Here is a 19180-nt window from a genome sequence, read left to right as displayed (position 1 = left end):
TCTAATCACATAGCCAAAGAAAACAAGTCACTCTAACTCTGTACCTGCACAAACCTGAGCAATGAGCACTAACTCTCCAAATTTTGCCTTGCTGTTCCTCTGAGTATTTAGAAGAGGAGGAAAGAAAGAAAGAAAAAGGAAGGAAGAGAGAGAAAAGAAGGAAAGAAAAAGAAAGATGAAAAAAGAAGGAAGAAAGGAAGGAAGAGCAAGAAAAGAAAAAAAAAGGAGAGAGGAAGGAAGAAGGAAAGAAAGTAGGTAAAAAAAGAAAAGGAAAAAGGAAAGGAAAGAAGAGAAAGGAAGGAAAGGAAAGGAAGAGAAAGGAAAGAAAGAAAAAGAAAGATGAAAAAGAAAAGAAGGAAGAAAGGAAGGAAGAACAAGAAAAGAAAGAAAGAAAAGGAAAGGGAGAGAGGAAGGAAGAAGGAAAGAAAGTAGATAAAAAAAGAAAAGGAAAAAGGAAAGGAAAGAAGAAAAACGAAGAAAGGAAGGAAAGGAAAGGAAGGGAAAGGAAAGAAAGAAAAAGGAAGGAAGAGAAAGAAAGAAAGAGGGAGGGAGGAAGGAGGGAAGGAAGGAAGATATCGAATACACACATGTGCCCATGTGTGCACACATATACATCGTACACATGCACAGTGCAAAATGGAGCCCACAAGGCCACTTGGTGGGGGAGAGAGATGGGCTCCCCAGAACCCGTCTCTTCCTGCCCCTATCATGCCCTTAGCATCATGCTCCAGAGCCACCCACATAAGTCTATAGGTCAGGGTCTTGATGGCTGCATATCACTCCTGCATCCTCCTTGTGGTCACAGTTGTGTTTGCCAACCCCAGCATGTGAACACTCTAGAAGGTTTCTCTCCTGCCCTGTGCAGCGAACATCATCCAGGAGGATGGGCAGGGAGTGTCCCTCGCCAAATTCTGCCCTCTTGGTTGCCTTGACCGCATAGGGGAAGCCTACCTGGCGGCAGACTACAGCTGCAGCCTTGGAGTCCCAAATGTCATCACAGACAGTGCCCCACCGTCTGCCCACATAGATTTCCACTCGGCCCCGGTCCCGACCTGGGGATTGGTGGTTGAGCAATCGAACAGTGCCATTCCGGGGAGGTGTGGGGGCTGTAGTTGGCCTTCCTTTCCTCCTCCCACTTCTCCTCCCAGAAGGCCTCCGAGTTGGACTCAAAATAGGTGTTGTGGGGGTCACTGAGCGGCTTCGGAGAAGTTGCAAAATCTGCTCGGCCCAGTCTGGGGTGGAAGGTGTGGGCCTTGCGGTGGAGCTGCTCCGTCGTGGGGCCTTGGTGGTGGTTCGTGGTTTAGGCCGAGCAGTCACGGTTTGGGAGATGAACTCTATAAAAAAGAAAGAGAATAGTGAGAGGCAACTTTCTCTCTAATTTTGGCCTTTGGTGGCAGGGTACTAGAGCCTCTGACATAGACCTCTCTGAGAGAATAAGCATGGAAGGACTCGGGAGATTTCATCAATTCAGCTGTTGCTGGCCTTGGAAACAGCATCCTCACTGCCCAGCCCTTTGGGGTAATCCATATCTAAGATCTCAAGCAGCTCACAGCACAGCCCAATACATGAGACTCTTCCCAGTGATACACAAAATTCAGAGTAACACAAACACAGAAACTTATCCAGAAAACTAGACTCCCTAGATTTATACTGCTCCTCCACCATAAGATAATACCTGCTTCTCCGACAATCACAAAATGTCATATTTGGAAGGGATTTTAGAGGCCATCCAGTTCAACCCATACTAGAAGCAGGGACCCTCCCTCTACATTTCCAGCAAGTGGTCCTGCACTCTCCACCTGGAGACCTGCAAGGTGCCTGTTCCAATTTTATACCACTCTAAATTATAAGTCTTTCATTATATCTTTTTTCCCCCTTTGGAGGCAATCAGGGTTAAGTGACTTGCCCAGGGTCGCACAGCTAGTAACTGTCTAAGGCCAGATCTGAACTCAGGTCCGCCTGACTCTAGAACCGGTACTCTAAGCTGCCCTTTTTTTTTCTTTTTTTTCTTTTTCATTATATCAAAACTAAAGCTACCTTTCTTAAACTCTTCATCTTTTGCTATTAATTCTGCCCTCAGGCCGGACCAGGAGTCAAAAAGACCTGAGTTCCAACCAGACTCCAGAACTCACTAGCTGTGTGATCCTGAGCAAATTACTTAACCTCTGTTTTCTCATCTATAAAATAGGGATAATAATAGTACCTACCTCTCAGAGTTGTTGTGAAGATTAAATAAGGTAACAATTATAAAGCATTTAGCACAGTGCCTGGCACATAACAAGCACTATAAAAATGTCATCATCATCATCATTGTTATCATTACTATTATTATTATTATTAACTACTTGAGGCCTTTATTTCCCTCACTAAGTCTTCTCTAGGTTCAAGATTACATACAGTTCAATCCACCAGTCTTTCCATGATGTTCATCCCAGTCACCCTATTATGGTCCCACTCCAGTTTCTCTAGGTCCTGGACAGAACTGAATGCAGCCCTCCCAGATGTGGCCCATGGAGGGCAGACCGTAACAGTACCATTCCCTCCCAGATTTAGGACACTATGACTCTCTAAATGCCACCTAGGATAGTATTAGACTTTTAGGCTATAGTAATACTCTGTTGATTCATATTATGGCTGACATTTTTAGCTCACAGTCTATTAAAAATCTCAGATATTTTTCATACGGACTGTTATCTACCCATGTCTCCCCAAAACTGTATTTTTAAGTCTAATTTTTTAATCTAAGTGCATGACCCAGGGAAGGTCACCTCTTTGTTTCTTCCCTATAATTTCAATCCATTGGTTCTAATTTTGTCTCCTGGGAATTACTCAGAAAATGTCTAATCTCTTTTCCATACGACAGCCCATAAAATAATCGAAGGTGGCAACTCTGTCTCTCTTGAGACTTCTCTTCCCTGAGCTAAAAATACCAATTCCTCAAAATCATGAGCCTCCTTAACATCCTTGCCACCTGCCTCTGGCCACATTCCAACTTCTTAATGTTCCTCCTAAAAAATGATGCCCAGAATAGTGATCAATACCCTAAACCAGAAATTCTCAAAAGTTTTGGTCTCTGGACCTCTTTGTGTTCTTTTTTTTTATTTTGGAGGGGGAGGCAATTGGGGTTAAGTGATTTGCCCAGGGTCACACAGCTAGTAAGTGTCTGAGGCTGGATTTGAACTCAGGTCCTTCTGATTCCAGGGCTGGTTCTTTATCCACTGTGCCACCTAGCTGTTCCCCCAGCCTCTTGCCCCTTTACACTCTTAAAAATTATTGAAGATCCCAAAGAGCTCTTGGTTATGTGCGCTACATCTCTTGATATTTACCATAAGACATATTAGTTTTATTGTGAAAATTGTTTTAAGCTCATGGATCCCCTGAAAGGGTCTCAGGGGCTCCCAGGTGTCCCTGGACCACACTTTGGGAGCCACTGCCCTAAACCAGAACTCAAGCACAGCTTTAGATAGAGAATCAAGGCAGAGGGTACATGTTGGGGGAAGGGGAGGAAAGGGAAGGATGGACTCAAGGATACCAGTGTCGCTAGGCTCAGACAGGCAGGGCACTTGATCTGGGGAGCTAAAGGAAGTAGCCAGTTGCCCTTAGAAGGAGATTAGCCTTTCCTCCTCCAAGTCTTCTGCAAGCAGAAGAAAAATCTAGTGAGAATCTGCAGCTCTGGACCGGTGTGTGTGCTAACCCATCATACTGTAACTGGGGCTACTATGCTGACTGGAGCGTGAGCAAGACAATAATTAGAGGGAGTGGAAAACTAAGGCAGTGACACAGCACTGAGCTGCCCTCAGTTATTCCAGGTTAACAGATTTGGATGAATGAAATCCTAGGGTATTGAAAGAATTAGCAGATGGGATTGAGGAGCCTCTGTCAGTGATCTTGGGGTATTGGGGAAAATGGGAAAGGCAAAGGGAAAATTTGATATTCAGTTGGGTCTCAGTTTTCCTGACCCCATTTGTTTTTGTTTGTTTGTTTGTTTGTTTTTGACAAAGATACTAGGGATTTGCCATTTTATTCTCTAGCTCATTTTGCAGATGAAGAAACTGAGGCAAACAGGGTTAAACGACTTGCCTTGGGTCACAAGGCTAGAAAGTGTCTGAGGCCAGATTTGAATTCATGAAGATGAGTATTCCTGGCTTTAGGCCCAACACTCTATCCACTGAGCCACCTAGCTACATCAGGAAAATGTCCTGATGTAAAAAATAAAAGATATCAATACATTGTTTTAAAAGAATAAAGGGGTCAGGGCTAGAAGGGATCCGTTCCAGTTGGGGGTATCTGTGGCAACCTCACTGAAGAAGAAGGGTCTGAGCTGGGTTCTGAAGGATGAGTAATAATAGTGTGCTAGCCCATATCCAGGAAATCTCACGTCATTTCTCCACAACTTCAGAAATCCACTGGCAGGACCGCCCCAACAGAAAGGGAAAACAGGGCCTCCCTGAGGCCAAGCAAGGGGGAGCTAAGAGACAGCAGACTTTGCTCCCATTTTCCCTGCTTCTTTCCCTATGTTGGGATAGGGTAAGACTGGAAACAAAGTCAAGCTGAAGGACAAGGGTCGCTGCCAGCCAACAAAAAATGCATCTGACTCTCCCTGTCCTGCCCTGCCCTCCACCTTCACTTGAGCTATACTGCCCATGCTATTACTTTTTAATCTTCTCTCTTCTGCTAACTGAACAGCCCTTCCTTTTCCCTGATTTCCCTGTTCCCAGGTACTAGACTCAAAAGCACCCCAAATGCATCTCTCCCCATGGCCTTCTCCTTCACTGGAATGTGTGAGAGAAGCTCAGGTTGCCATGACAACCCAGTCAACAGAGAGGACTTCCTTTCTGTGCCTTCCCTGCCCCCGACTGCCCCTGCCCCAGACAGCTTTGAAATTCCATAGGACAGCAAAGATTTCGATTTCTGACAACCCTTCATGGCTCTGGGGTCAGCCTGGTGTGGAGGAAACAGCTCTAGTCAAAGAGTCAGGAGGTCACATTTCTTAGTCCTGCACATGTCAACAACTAGCTCATGGCACCAGAGAAGTCAAAACCTTGGAGTTTAAAAGTGGAAAAAACTCTAGGGAGCATTTAACAAAGCCCCCTCCTGCTTTTAGACATGAAAAAACAGATCTAGACAAGGGAACACACTTGTCCAAGGTTACCCAGATAGTTAAGAAATGACTGGGACTATAATAATTACTCACCTTCCTAGAGTGCTTTAAAGTTTAAAATCACTTTCCTCCTGGCAACCACAGGAAGCAGGTAGTATAGCTAGGTAGAATGATCCCCATTTTTACAGGACTCTTTTATCTACTACACAGGTGCTTCCAAAATAGAGGGTAAGAGAAAGGAGTCCTTAGGATGGATAAAGGGACCATGTAATATGTTTAAGGATTACAGGGAAGGGAATTTACTCATTTCTCCCCACCCACCAGAGAGGCAGCATGGTTCTCAAAATGTGGTCTGGAGTTCTTCAAGGTTAAAACTATTTTCATAGTAAAATGAAGACATTTCTATTTCTAATACAGTTAACTATTGATAGATATAACCCACATAAACAAAAGCTCTTTGGGGGAGTTCTCGTTTTTTAAGCATGTAAAGGGGTCCTGAGACCAAAAAGTTCAAGGACCGATAGTTGGTGTAGTTCCCTGGACTTGGAGGAAGACGAATTCAGTTCCTGCCTCAGACACTTAGCAACTGTGTGACCCTGCGCAAGTCACTAAGCCCTTCTGTCCCTCAGTTTTCTCATCTGTAAATGAGGGAGAGCAGGGTGTTGGAATTCACTGAGCTCTGACATGTCTTCTAGCTCTAAATCTATGATCCTACAGATATATCCTTTTATTCAATGCACCCTCTCAGGGCCCTTCTTCACCTGGTCAGGGAAAGACAGCACAGGGAGTGGGAATAATATTTATAATAAAAATAAAAACTGACGCTGATGCGTTGTTTTAAGGTTTGCAAATTGATTTTATATAAATATACATTTCTATAAATATATAATATAAAATAAATATATAATATACATTATATATGTGTGTATGTATGTGTATATTTGTGTGTGTGTGTCTGCATGTATGTATAAATTTCATTTGAGCATCACAACAACCCCCTATGCCCAATGTCTCCCCTCTCCAATCTATTTTCCACACAGTTGTCAAATTCATCTCTGCCTACTGGCTTCTTTAGGTCCCAATTAAAATTCCATCTTTACCAGGAAGCTTTTCCCAATCCCTCTTAGTTCTAGTGCCTTCCCTCTTTTAATTATATCTTATTTATCCGGTATATGGCTGACTTGTACACATTTCTTTGCTTGTTGTCTCTCCCATTAGATTGTTAAATCCTTGAGGGCAGAGACCGTCTTTTGCATCTTTTTGTATCCTCAGTGCTTAGCACAGCGCCTGGCACATAGTAGGCCCTTAATAACTGTTTATTGAGTGACTGACAAATTGACATTCCTAAAGCACAGATCAGATCATACTTGAGAGACTCTTCATTGGTTCCCCATACCCTTTAGGGTATGCACATTCTTGTTTGTCATGTAAAGCCATTCAGAAAAAAAAAAGTTCTCACAATCAAAGTCCCTTGCACCATCAGATGGTTCAAAGGATGTAGTTTTATCAATGGCACTGACAACAGAGAAGATATATTACCATCTGCTTTGCTGTGCATCCTAAGGACTACTTTTCTGTCTGACTTGCAGCAAAAAGCTCCTATGTGTTGTCTCTGTCCTTAGAACGTGAGCTCTTTGAGAGGATGGGCTGCCTAACTTTTCTATTTATATCCCTAGCACTTAACACAGTGCTTTGCACATAGTAAACAACAAGTGTTTCATTCATTCATTCATTCATTCATAATCTAGCTCCAGCGTAGCTTTCCAGTCTGACTACACATTACTAGGGAAGGCACTGGAATTAAGAATGGTGAGGGAAGCCTTCCTGAAGATGAGGTAGTAGGTTTCCCCTTACAAACTCTCCAAACCAAACTACCTATTTGCAGTTCTACAAAAATGACATTCTATCTTTCACCTCCATACTTTTGCACAGACTTTCCCCCACATCTGGAATGCCGTCTCTATCTCTTGGAACTCCTGGGTATTTCCAAGGGTCTTTTCAAGGGCCCTCCCTCAAGAGGCCTTTCCTAATTGTCCCAAATGTTAGTGACCCTGTTTATTTTGTAGATGTATTTTCTGTAAACATGTTGCATCCAACCATCCACCCATTTTATCCTACCTAGCTCCTGTAAGAAACAAGCTCCTTGAAGTTAGGGACTGTCTCGCTCTTGTATTTGTGGCAGGTCACTTTGCCAATTTAAACTTCAGTTTTCTCATCTATAAAATGGAATAATCTTTGTATTATCTAGTTCACAAAGTGGTTACAAGGAAAGAGCTTTGTAAACATTTTGTTGTTGTTCAGTTGTTTTAGTCATGTCCTATTCTTTGTGACTCCCTTTGAGGTTTTCTTGGCAAAGATACTGGAGTGGTTTGCCATTTCCTTCCTCAGCTCATTTTGCAGATGAAGAAACTGAGGCAAACAAGGTTAAGTGACTTGTCCAGGGTCACACAGCTAGTAAGTGTCTGAGACCAGATTTGAACTCAGGAAGAGGAGTCTTCCTGACTTTGGACCCCACGCTCCAATCATTGTGCCACTTAGCTGCCCCATGTAAACATTAAAGTCTTATAAAAATAAAACATTTTCCCTCTTCTTTAGCTCTCCCACCATGGTTTGCCCATGGCAACTGGTCAAGAAATACTTAGTGACTGAGCAACTCAGCTGCTTCCCTCTCATTTATCTCCTTGGATTGCCAGGTTGGTTGGAAGCAGAAAGCCCAGAACTGGCTAGGAAAGCCAGGATCAGTCTGGGAAATAAAAAGCTGCCCCATGTTTTTTATGCTACCCATGTCGGTCATGGTGCCAAAGTTGCTATGCCTTATGGGGTCCTATGATGTTGAACCCAACCCCAGAAGCCTCCCACATCCATCTCAAAGGCTGAGAGGTGCCCATCTCCAAGGAATAGCAGGTTTTAATAAGAGAGCAGTGGCTTCGGACCCAGAGTACTGGGATTTGAATCCAGGCTCTGGTATTTATGATCTTGGGCAAGTCACCCTCGGTTTCCTCTCCTGGAAGATAAGGAGCTCAGTATAGATCCTCCTACCCAGCTTGGATTCCCAAGACTCTGGGGTCTGCATGCCAAACACAGAAGAAGCAGCAAGACTTACTCTCCTTAGGTTCAAAGCTGATGATTCGGCTCTTCACTTTCACGGGGGCGGCTTTGATCTGACACTTTCCTGGAGGAGCCCTCCTGCCAACACATAGAAGGGGCCATGAGAAGGCTTCCCCAGTGCAGCAGCACCAAGGCTTGAAGTCAAAGAAGATCTCCTACAGCTGAAGAGGTGACCTTCTCCATCCCCCAGCCTGCTGGGAGGACCTCTCAGTTGGAGGAAAATCAATTCTATTTGTCTGAAGCAGGTTCCAAGGCTACCCTCAGTCACCATTTCAGTATCTCACCCCACTTCAGTAAGTTCATTCTTATGTCTAACCTACATATCTCAAGTTGTAGTTGAGAAGTGGCATGGTACATAGGATGGGAGTCTGGGCATGGAACCAGGAAGAGCTGGTAGGAAAGTCAGAAGGAGAGTTGGACCAGCTCTAATAATCTATGTGTTACATATAACCTATATCAAATTGCTTACTATTTTAGGAAGTGGGAGGGGAGGGAGGGAGAAAAATTGGAACTCAAAAAAATTTTTAAATGAATATTTAAAATTGTCTTTAGGATTGTAATGGAATATTATTGTGCCGTAAGAAATGTAAAACAGGATGATTTCAGAGAAACCTGGAATGACTTACACAGAATGATGCACGCTGAAGAGAACAGAACCAGGAGAATGTTATACACACTAACAGCAATATTGTTCAATGAAGAACCGTGAATGACTTGGCTATTCTTAGCAATACAATGATTCAAGACAAGCCCAAAGGACTAATGATGAAGCATACTGCTTACCTCCAGACAAAGAACTGATAACTGATTGAATAGAGGCCGAAGCACGCTATTTTTCATTTTCTTTCTTTTATTCAAGTCTTCTTGTACAAAATGACTAATATGGAAATGTTTTACATAATTTCACATGTATAATCTATATCTGATTGTTTACCATCTCAGGGAGGGAGAAGTGGATGGAGGGAGAAAGGGATAGGATTTGGAACTCAAAGCTTTAAATAAAAACATTTAAAAAATGTTGGGGAAAATTGTCTTTACATGTAATTGGAAAAAAATAAAATACTATTTAAAAAAAAACAATCTATATGTTAGGATCCTAAGCTCCCTTACAGCCCTGATATTCTGTGGTACTAAGCTGAACTTCAATGAAGAGCAAAGGGGTGAAGATATTCTAGAAACTCAAGGGAAACAAGATTAACATACACAAGTAACAGCAAACAACATAAGACAATGTAATAAAGTGACCAAAGTGATAAATTGTGTAGCGTAGCCCATAGAAGTTCAGAGCTAGCCCAAAACAGAATGGGTTCCGTTGTGAGCTTCCCAACATGGGAGGTGGTAAGTTCTTTATCAAGTGTAGAATGAATGACTACATGTAAGGAGAAGTGCAGAGGGGATTCCTGTTCAAATACTAGTTGGATAAGAGAGACTCTAAAAGTCGCTGCCAAATCTAAAGTTCTATGATTCTCTGATTCCTTAATAATCATAGGCAGGGGCATTCTTAGACACAGACACAGACACAGACACACACACACATACTTGAAGAAATCAACCTAACCCCAGAAAAGGGTCAAAACCCCCTTCATACAAAAGAAAAAAGCTTTTCGAAGTATGCTCTGAAGAACTAATGTATTTCTCTTCAGGCAGCTCCTCATCAGGGTGACAGGAGAGACTAGAGCGTGAAACATCTCACCGTGGAGAATGAGAACAATCTTGCCTTGAAATCCTTGCCCAACATTGTGATCAGCTGGGAGCACCAGGCTGCTGAAGCATGAAAAATCATTAAACAGTCAGGGCACAGGATGAGGGGAGAAGAGTTTCTGGGGTCATAAGTACAAAGGAGGCCAGGATCCTGTCAGAGCCTCCAAGTTTGGGGCAAAATGTGTTCTCCGCATGGCAGCCCAGGAGTCACATGTGGAAAAGCCATAGGCAACTAATCATAAAAAGCAATCCCTTACTTCAATAGTGACAGGGGTTACGGAGCATTTCTCCTCTATCATTTCATCTTGATCCTTACAATAGTCTATAAGATAGGAGGAAGAAGATAGGATTATCCCCATTTTGCATGTGGAAATTGTCTGTATGGTAAAATTGTGAGATGTCCAATGCTCCATGGAAAATCTGAGGCAAGTAAGAATCAGCACCTGATCTAATCAATAAAATCACCCTCATCTTGCTATAAAAAACTGTCAGTAAAAGCCCTAATCTGACATCCTCATTTTATAGATGAAGGGAAGAGAGAAGTGACTCACCCTACATCTCACAACTAGGAAGCATCAAAGTTGGTATTTAAACCCAAGTCTTCTGACACTATTTAGTGTTCATCTGGATTCTCTTGCGTGGACTCTGTCATATAATCCACTTCCTCTTATCCTGCCATGATAGCATGTAGTAGGACAGCCAGCTTTGGATCTCTGAGCTCTCTCATAACTTTCTTTTTTTTTTACTGGTTATATTCTTTTCAAAAAATTTTTTTTTATTTTAACGTGTATTTTTAAAACTTTGAGTTACAAATTTTCTCCCCTCCTCCCTCCCCACCCACCCTCATTGAAAAGGCAAGCATCTCAATACAGGTTATAGATGTGTAGTCATGCAAAACACTTCCATAGTAATCATGTTGTGAAAAACTAAGTATATTTCCCTTCATCCTATCCTACCCCCCATTTATTCTATTCTCTCTTTTGACCCGGCCCCTCCTCAGAAGTGTTTGCTTCTGATTATCCCCTCTCCCAATCTGCCCTTCCATCTATCAACCCCCTGCTCTCTTGTCCCCTCCCCCCCTTATTTTCCTGTAGGGTAAGATCGATTTCCATACCCCATTGTGTATGTTATTCCCTCCTTAAGCCAAATCCTATGAGAATAAGATTCACTCATTCCCTCTCACCTTCCCCTGTTTCCCCTCCACTGTAAGAGCCTTTTCTTTTCTGTTTTTTTTTTGTGAGATAATTTACCCTATTCTACTTCTCCCTTTCTCCTTCTCCCAGTATAATCCTCTTTCACCCCTTAATTTTATTTTCCAGATATCATCCCTTCATCTTCAACTCACCCTGAGCCCTCTAGCTATCTAGCTATCTATCTATACATACATATGATTTTTTCCCCTCCCACTACCCTAATAGTGACAAAGGACTCATGAGTTACAAATATCATCTTTCCCTGCAGGAATGTAAACAGTTCAACCTTAATAAGTCTCTTATGATTTCTCTTTCCTGTTTACCTCTTCCCTGTTTCACTTGAGTCTTGTATTTGAAAGTCAAATTTTACATTCAGCTCTGGTCTTTTCCTCAGGAATGCTTGAAAGTCCCCTATTTCATTGAATTACCATTTTCCCCCTGAAGGATTATACTCAGTTTTGCTGGGTAAGTGATTCTTGGTTGTAATCCTATCTCTTTTGCCCTCTGGAATATCATACTCCATGCCCTCCAGTCCCTTAATGCAGAGGCTGCTAAATCTTGTGTTATCTTGATTGTGTTTCCACAATACTTGAATTGTTTCTTTCTGGCTGCTTGCAATATTTTCTCCTTGACCTGGGAATTCTGGGATTTGGCTACAATATTCCTAGGAGTTTTCCTTTGGGGATCTCTTTCAGGAGGAGATTGGTGGATTCTTTCCATTTCTATTTTGCCTTCTGGTTCTAAAATATTGGGGCAGTTTTCCTTGATAATTTCTTGAAAGATGATGTCTAGGCTCTTTTTTTTTCGTGGCTTTCAGATAGTCCAATGATTTTTAAGTTCTTTCTCCTGGATCTATTTTCCAGGTCAGTTGTTTTTCCAATGAACTATTTCACATTCTCTTCTAATTTTCCATTCTTTTGGATTAGTTTTATGGTGCCTTGATTTCTCATATAGTTGCTAGCTTCCAATTGCTCCATTCCAATTTTTAAGGAAGTATTTTCTTCAGTAAGCTTTTGGACTTCCTTTTCCATTTGGCCAGTTTTGCTTTTAAGGGCATTCTTCTCCTCACTGGCTTTTTGGACCTCTTTTGCCAGTTGGGTTAGGCTATTTTTTAAGGTATTATTTTCTTCAGTAGTTTTTTTTAGTCTCCTTTAGCATCACTCTCAGTTTTTCCTCTACTTCTCTTACTTGCTTCTCAAAATCCTTTTTGAGCTCTTCCATGGCCTAGGACCAATTCATATTTAGCACAGTGCCTGGTACATAATACATGCTTAATAAATGCTGGCTGACTGAGTATATGTTCTGCAGCAACTACTACAAGGTCCTGAACATGGCTGAGGCTTGGCAGATTTGTACAAAGCATTTCTTGGTTTCTTGGTTAATACCCTGAAACAAATGATGATGGCCAGAGAACGTCTTTTTTTTTTTTTTAGAGGTAAAGCACAATAGCTGTAGTACCTATACCTTACAGTGCTGTTATGCGGTTCAGATGAGTTTGTGCATATAAAGTGCTTCCTAACCTAGGTGGCAGCAGTGGATAGAGAGCTGGGCCTGGAGTCAGGAAGACTCATCTTTCTGAGTTCAAATCTGGCTTCGGACACTTACTAGCTGTGTGACTCTGGGCAATTCACTGAACCTTGTTTGTCTCTGTTTCCTCACTTATAAAATGAGCTGGAGAAGGAAATGGCAAGCCAATATTTCCAATATCTCTGCCAAGAAAACCCCAAATGGGGTCATGAAGAGTCAGATATGACTGAAAAATGACTGAACAACAACCTATAAAGTACTATGAAAATGTCATCTATTACTATGATTACAAAACCCACTGCTTCCTCGCTATTGGCAGAACTTATTGTGAGACACTCCAGACAAGCCAAGTATCCATTGAATGGGACAAGCCACCCATTAGTATGCATAACAGCACGCCTGTAAAGACAACGGGGTGTGCTATACTAGCCAAGAGGCCAGGGAGGAATTCAGGCTGAGCGGTAATAAAATACACAGCTGCATATGGATGATGTGGATGAGGTGTGGATGAGAGAGGCAAAAAAAAGGGACCCTATTTTGGTTGGTCCCAGAGGACAGACGGAACATGGGTGAGTGGGCTGCATCATAGAACCACAGAATCTCTGCTTCAGAGGAGGCCTCTGAGCGCACTTAGTTGAACCTAACTATAGATCCAATCAGAAATCCTCTCTGCCACATCCCTGAAAAGAAGCCATTCAGTCTTTAATTGAAAATGCTTCCAGGAAGAGGGACAACCTTACTTACTGAAGCAGCCCATTCCATTCCATGGTTTGGCAACAAATTATTAGGAAGTTTTTCCTTATACCCAACTGTGATCTGTCTCTCTGCAACTTCTACTCGCTGTTATTTCCCTCTTCCATATGATAGTCCTTCCAGTATTTGAGGAAAATGACCATGTCATCTGTAAGTCTTCTTTTTCTTTTCCAGACTAAACATCAGTTGTTTCAACTGATCATTGCATGGTATGGTTTCCTATCCCCCTAAAAATCAGATTATTTTCCTTTGGACTTTAGTTTGTTAATATCCTTCCTAAAATGTGGATCCCAAAACTAAAAACATACTCTTCATAGGGTCTGACCAGGGCAGAGGACAGTGAGGCTATTGTCTCCCTTATTTTGCATGCCATGATTATATTAATATAGCCTAGGATCTCATATTTTTTGATTGCCATATTACACTATTTTCTAATTGAACATGTAGGATCCACTAAAATACCTAGTGTGCCAAAATTTTTGTTGTTGTTCAGTTGTTTTTCAGCTGTGCCCAAAGTGGTTTGCCATTTCCTTCTCCAGCTCATTTTGTAGATGAGGAAACTGAGACAAACAGGGTTGTGAGTTGCCCAGGGTCACACAGCTAGTAAGTGTCTGAAGCTGGATCTGAACTTAAGTCTTCCTGCTTCCAGCCCCAGTATACTATCTGCCACACCACCTAGCTGCCATCCACTAAAATACAGTTCACCAAATTTCACATGCTCTGTTGGCCAGTCATGTTCTCCTTTCTTCCATTGGTGCAGTCGAATTTTTTTGGATCCAAGTGTAGGACTTTACATTTATTCTGATTAGATTTCATTTTATTAGATCTGGACCAATATTCTAACTTGTTAAAAAATATTTTCGGATTCTGACTCTGTTACCTAGTAACTTGATAAGAACCTAGTCTTCTCAACTCCATGTTATCTGCAAATTTGATAAGCATGCCATCTAGACCTCCTGCAAGTCACTAATAAAAAGTCTAATAGAAGTGGCAAAAGGACAGATTTGACAGAGCACTGTAACAATATCTATAGCTATCCCAATATATATTTATAGATATGGAATACTCTGTGTTTATATATATTTATGTATGCACATATAAGTATATATATATGTATACATTGTTTTATACACCAATACCTGTGTGTATGTGTGTGTATATACAAACGTACATTGACAGAGGCAGACACAGAGAGAGAGGGAGGGAAGGAGGGAGGAAGGATGGACAGAAGGAGGGAGGGTTAGGTACGTGTATAAGTCAGCAAACACTTATTAAGCATTAGCTATGTGTCAGATACAAAACAATCTCTCCCCTTGAGGAGTTTACATTGCAATGGGAAAGAGAACACAGACCAGTCCATACAAAGAAGATAAATACAGAGTAGATGGTAGGTAACCTTGGGGAGGGGTGGCACAAGTAGCTGGGGACTAGAAAAGATCTCCTGGAGGAACCGGCACTCAAGCTGAGTCTTCAAAGTAAGTCAAGGATTCTAAGAGCTGGATATCGGGAGGGAAAGCATTCCAGACATGGAGACCAGGTAGTACAGAAGAACAGAGCTGAGAAGTAATTAGGACAGTACGGCCACATCACAGAGTACAGGGAACGGAGTAGAATATAAGAAAATTGGAAAAGTAGGAAGAGGTCAGGTTGTAAAGAGCTATAGATACCAAATGAAGGTCTTTATTCAGTTATTTATTTGGAGATAAGAGGGATCAGTGGAGTTTATGGGTAAGGGAGTGATATAGTCAAACCTGAGCTTTAGGAAAATCACTTTGACATCTGTGTGGAGGACTGATTGGATTGGGGGGAGGGGAAGGGGAGAGACTTGAGGCTGGGCGATCAACCAAAGGGCTGCTGCAATAGTGCAGGCATGAGGTGATGAGGGCCTGTATCAGGGTGGTGACTGAGTAGGTGGAAAGAAGAGGCTGTTTACAAGAGGCTTTGTGAAAGCAGAAATGAAAAGATTTGGAAACAGATTGGATATGTGGGTGAGTGAGAATGGATAACACAAATGCTGTGAACCTGGTTGACTAGGAGGATGGTGATACATATCCTCAACAGTCACAGAAAATTTGGGACAAAGGGAAAGTTTGAATGGAGAGATGAGATCTGCTTTGGATATGTTGAGTTTGAGATGACCACAGGACATCCAGTTTGAAATGTTCAAGAGGTAGTTGGTAATGCGGGACTAGAGTTCAGGTGAGAGATAGGGATTAGAAAAATAGATGTAAGAATCATCTGCACAGAAATAAAAACCAAATTCCAGGAAAACTCATGATATCACCAAGGGAAAAACAAAGAAATGAGAAGAAAGTCCAGTAAAAGCTCTTGTGGGACACTCACATTTAATGGGCACAACATGGAAGAAGAGCCAGCAAAACAAAACAAAAAGGAGAGAACAGGAAGATAAGAGAACTGAGAGAGGAGAGGAAAGAAAGAAGGGGCAGCTTGGTGGCGCAGTGGGTAGAGCACCGGCCCTGGAGTCAGGAGGACCTGAGTTCAAATCCGGCCTCTGACCAAACACTTGACACTTACTAGCTGTGTGACCCTGGGCAAGTCACTTAACCCCAATTGCCTTAGAAAAAAAAAGAAAAAAAAAGAAAGGAAGGAAGGAAAAAAGAAAGAAAAGGGAAAGAGAAGGTGGGAAGGAAAGAAAGAAGAGAAAAGAAAAGAAAAATTTCAGAAAGAAGAGAGTATACAAGTGGTAAACTATGCTAAATGTCACAGAGAGGTCAAGAAGAATGACAATTGAGAAGAGGTCATTAGATTTGGCAATTAAAAGACCATCAATAACTTTGGAGAAGGCTGTTTCAATTGAATAATGTTAGAAGCCAAATTGAAAAGGATCTAGAAGAGAGTGAGAGGAGAGGAATTAGAAACACCAATTGTGAAAGTCATCTTCAAAGAGTTCAATTGAGAAAATGTGAAGATATGTAGGAGGGAAAGCTGGTGGCATGATAGGAGACAACTAGACGGATCAATGGATAGAGCACTGGGCCTGGAGTCAAGAAGACTTGAGTTCAAATTCGGCCTCAGACATTTACTAACTATGTGACCCTGGACAAGTCACTTAACCTCTGTTTGCCTTAATCTTCTGGAGAAGGAAATGGCAAACCATTCTAGTATCTTTGCCAAGAAAATCCCATGGGCAGCGTTGGGGTGTTATGATCCACAGGGTCACAGAGTTTACACAACTAAACAATAACATGAGAGGATGTAGGTTTTTCAAGGGTGGGAAGGGTATTTGTAGGCAGCAGGAAAGGAATGAGTAGAGAGAGATCAGGGATAATGATGGGAGCAATCTTCTGGAATAGACAGGAAGGTATGGGATCAAGTCTACATAGAGGGCCTGACCTTGGCAAACATTAGTTACCTCATCAACGGGACTAAAATAAAGTAAGAGAGAGTAGGGGATGATGTCAGGAGGGAAATAAGAGGAGAAGAGAGAGGTCTTTGTGAAAAGCCACAATTTTTTTTTAGTAAAGTATGACTTAAGGTTTTCAGCAGAGAAGGTGGAGGGAGAGAATGACATGGAATGTTGGAGATTCAAGGTAAAAATCACAGGTTTAAAACAGTGGCTGTTTGATAGGGATGAAAAATCACTAGGGGAGGAGTAGGGTTGCCTGGCTGCAAGGAGGCCCCTTCTGATTTAGCTAGCATAAAGCTGTTGTGGACCCAGTCAGCAAGGATTTGTGATTTCCTTTAGCTCCGTTCAGCAGCATATGATAAAATTGTCTGTATAACATGTGTGCATGTATGTGTATATATAAATATATGTAAATATGTGTAGATTATATATTTATATATAATGTGCATATAGATAGATATATAACACAAATGTGTGTATATATGGTGTGCAAAGCCCTATCCTTACAAGTTGTGAAGCAGGTAATGCATGTATTATAATTCCCATTTTACAAATGATGAAACTGAAACTCAGAGAGTAAAATAAGTTGACTATAGTCACATAGGGTAGCTAAGTGGCACAGTGGTTAGAGCACTGGGCCTGGAGTCAAGAAGACTCATCTTTCTGAGTTCAAATCTAGCCTCAGACACTTACTAGCTCTGTGACCCTGGAAAAGTCACTTAACCCTGTTTGCCTCAGTTCCTCATCTGTAAAATGAGATGGAAGAGGAAATGGTGAACCACTCCAGTATCTTTGCCAAGAAAACCCTAAATGGGGTCACGAAGAGTTGTACATGACAGAAATGACTGAACAACAACAAATGAGCAGTCATATATGCTAACAAATGTCAGATCTCTGCGACTCCAACTCAGGTCTCCTGACTCATAACCCAACACTCTGTCCACTATACCACAGTGTTTCTCAGCAGAGCTGGGTTCATTTAAGGGTTCAGAAAAACTGTACCCTTTCCCCTATTTCTGCCAGTCAACTCCAGTGCTTTCTTCTTCATGAAATCTTCCCTGATCCCCACATGGAAAAGTGATCTCTCCCACACCAGATGTCAGGATTCATAAAATGTTTTGCTGATTTGGGGGTATGTTTTTTTTTTCTTCTCCAATAGACTTCAGGTAGTACATTCATGCAGCTCTCCCTTGCTGATTATCTTTAAGTGCTTAATAAAACTGGAGCCACCAGAGCAGGAAAGGAGCCCTCCAATAGACTATTATCATCACACAGGATGGATGGGGTGCAATCTGCATTACAAGAGGGAGCTTCTGAATCCTAGATCACACATCCAGTTGAAGATTAGATTGCAAGTTGCAGCATGCAAGTTTATTTACTTTTGAATCCCCTTTAGCACCCGGGAACTAGACCTTAGTGCATTCTCAAGGTTTGCTCTATCAAGAACAGATCAGATCCTGTGGGTAACGGCAGTGATATTGTTCTGATGAATCAAAATGGTGGTCACACTGGAGGTGCCTTCAGAGTGCAGACACAGGACTCTCTGTTACTAGCTCTTTGTTAGAAGCTACTTCTTCTCTATCAGCAAGAAAGCTGACTCTATCAAATTGAAGACCTGTCCCAATAGAGCTTATAGGCAGCTGAAAGGAGTCTCTCCTCCGGAGACCACGATGCTCTCTGCCACCACCTGCCAACATTAAGCCTTTCCCTGATGATTCCTTTCAATAGCCTAGTAATGTAGGTGGCACAGAAATGAGCCACCTATATCAATTATTAGTGTGTCAAGTAAATGCACAAGAGACAGATATCAGGGAACTAAGCACAAGACTGAGCAACTAAAAGCCAAAGCATGCTGTTTGTGTATGGTGGGATCTTGGACAATTCAATTAGCCTGCCTGAAGAAGAAACACCTTGAGAAAGCCACCGAGTCCCAGATGCTCTGTGATTCTAGGATTCTGAAGTTCATTTCAACTCTGGCGTCTATCTTATGTGAACTTAAGATCTCTGCCAGTTACGATGCTGAAGGGTTCTAAAGTGAGCATGGCCCAGGATGGGGAGGGGATGGCATTAGGGAACACGAATAGGGCTTGTGATCGTTTTCTATTTGGATAAGACTTTTGGGGCCAGTGATTGCTGAAAAATGTATCATAGCCAGGCACATGAACACTACATTTTTTTTAAACTAGAGCAGGCCTTACCTGGAAGGGTCAACCATTTTGTAAATGACTCCACTTGCCGAAGTGGCGCTTGGCACTCCAGTAGACATGAAGTAAAGTTCCCCTTCGAGAAAAAACAAACAAACAAACAAGGGAACATGTGAAAATGTTACCTGGTGCAATGACCCTCTTGCTTCCTTGCACATCCTTTACCATTTTAATCTCATAGGTACAGCCATTGAACCATCCATACCAGACTGAGCGCAATCTAAGT

The 19180-nt window shown here is 42.0% G+C and overlaps 1 protein-coding gene across 1 annotated transcript in view; it reads right to left on the bottom strand.

Annotated features, from left to right (window-relative positions):
• Positions 1–544: 544 nt before the first annotated feature.
• HHIPL1 (HHIP like 1) overlaps positions 545–19180 on the bottom strand; it is an 88574-nt gene continuing 69938 nt past the window's right edge. The window contains exons 7-9 of the mRNA XM_027849279.1: positions 18949–19030; positions 8205–8287; positions 545–1334 (exon numbers count right to left, since the gene is read on the bottom strand). Coding sequence (XP_027705080.1) covers positions 748–1334; positions 8205–8287; positions 18949–19030 — 752 coding nt within the window. The 3' untranslated portion in view covers positions 545–747. The remainder of the gene's footprint in view (positions 1335–8204; positions 8288–18948; positions 19031–19180) is intronic.

Source organism: Vombatus ursinus, unplaced genomic scaffold, assembly GCF_900497805.2.
Source record: "Vombatus ursinus unplaced genomic scaffold, bare-nosed wombat genome assembly UNPS02007284.1, whole genome shotgun sequence".
Classification (NCBI taxonomy): Eukaryota; Metazoa; Chordata; class Mammalia; order Diprotodontia; family Vombatidae; genus Vombatus; species Vombatus ursinus.
Note: the sequence above shows the minus strand (reverse complement) of the source record. Positions and strands in the feature narration are given on the sequence as shown.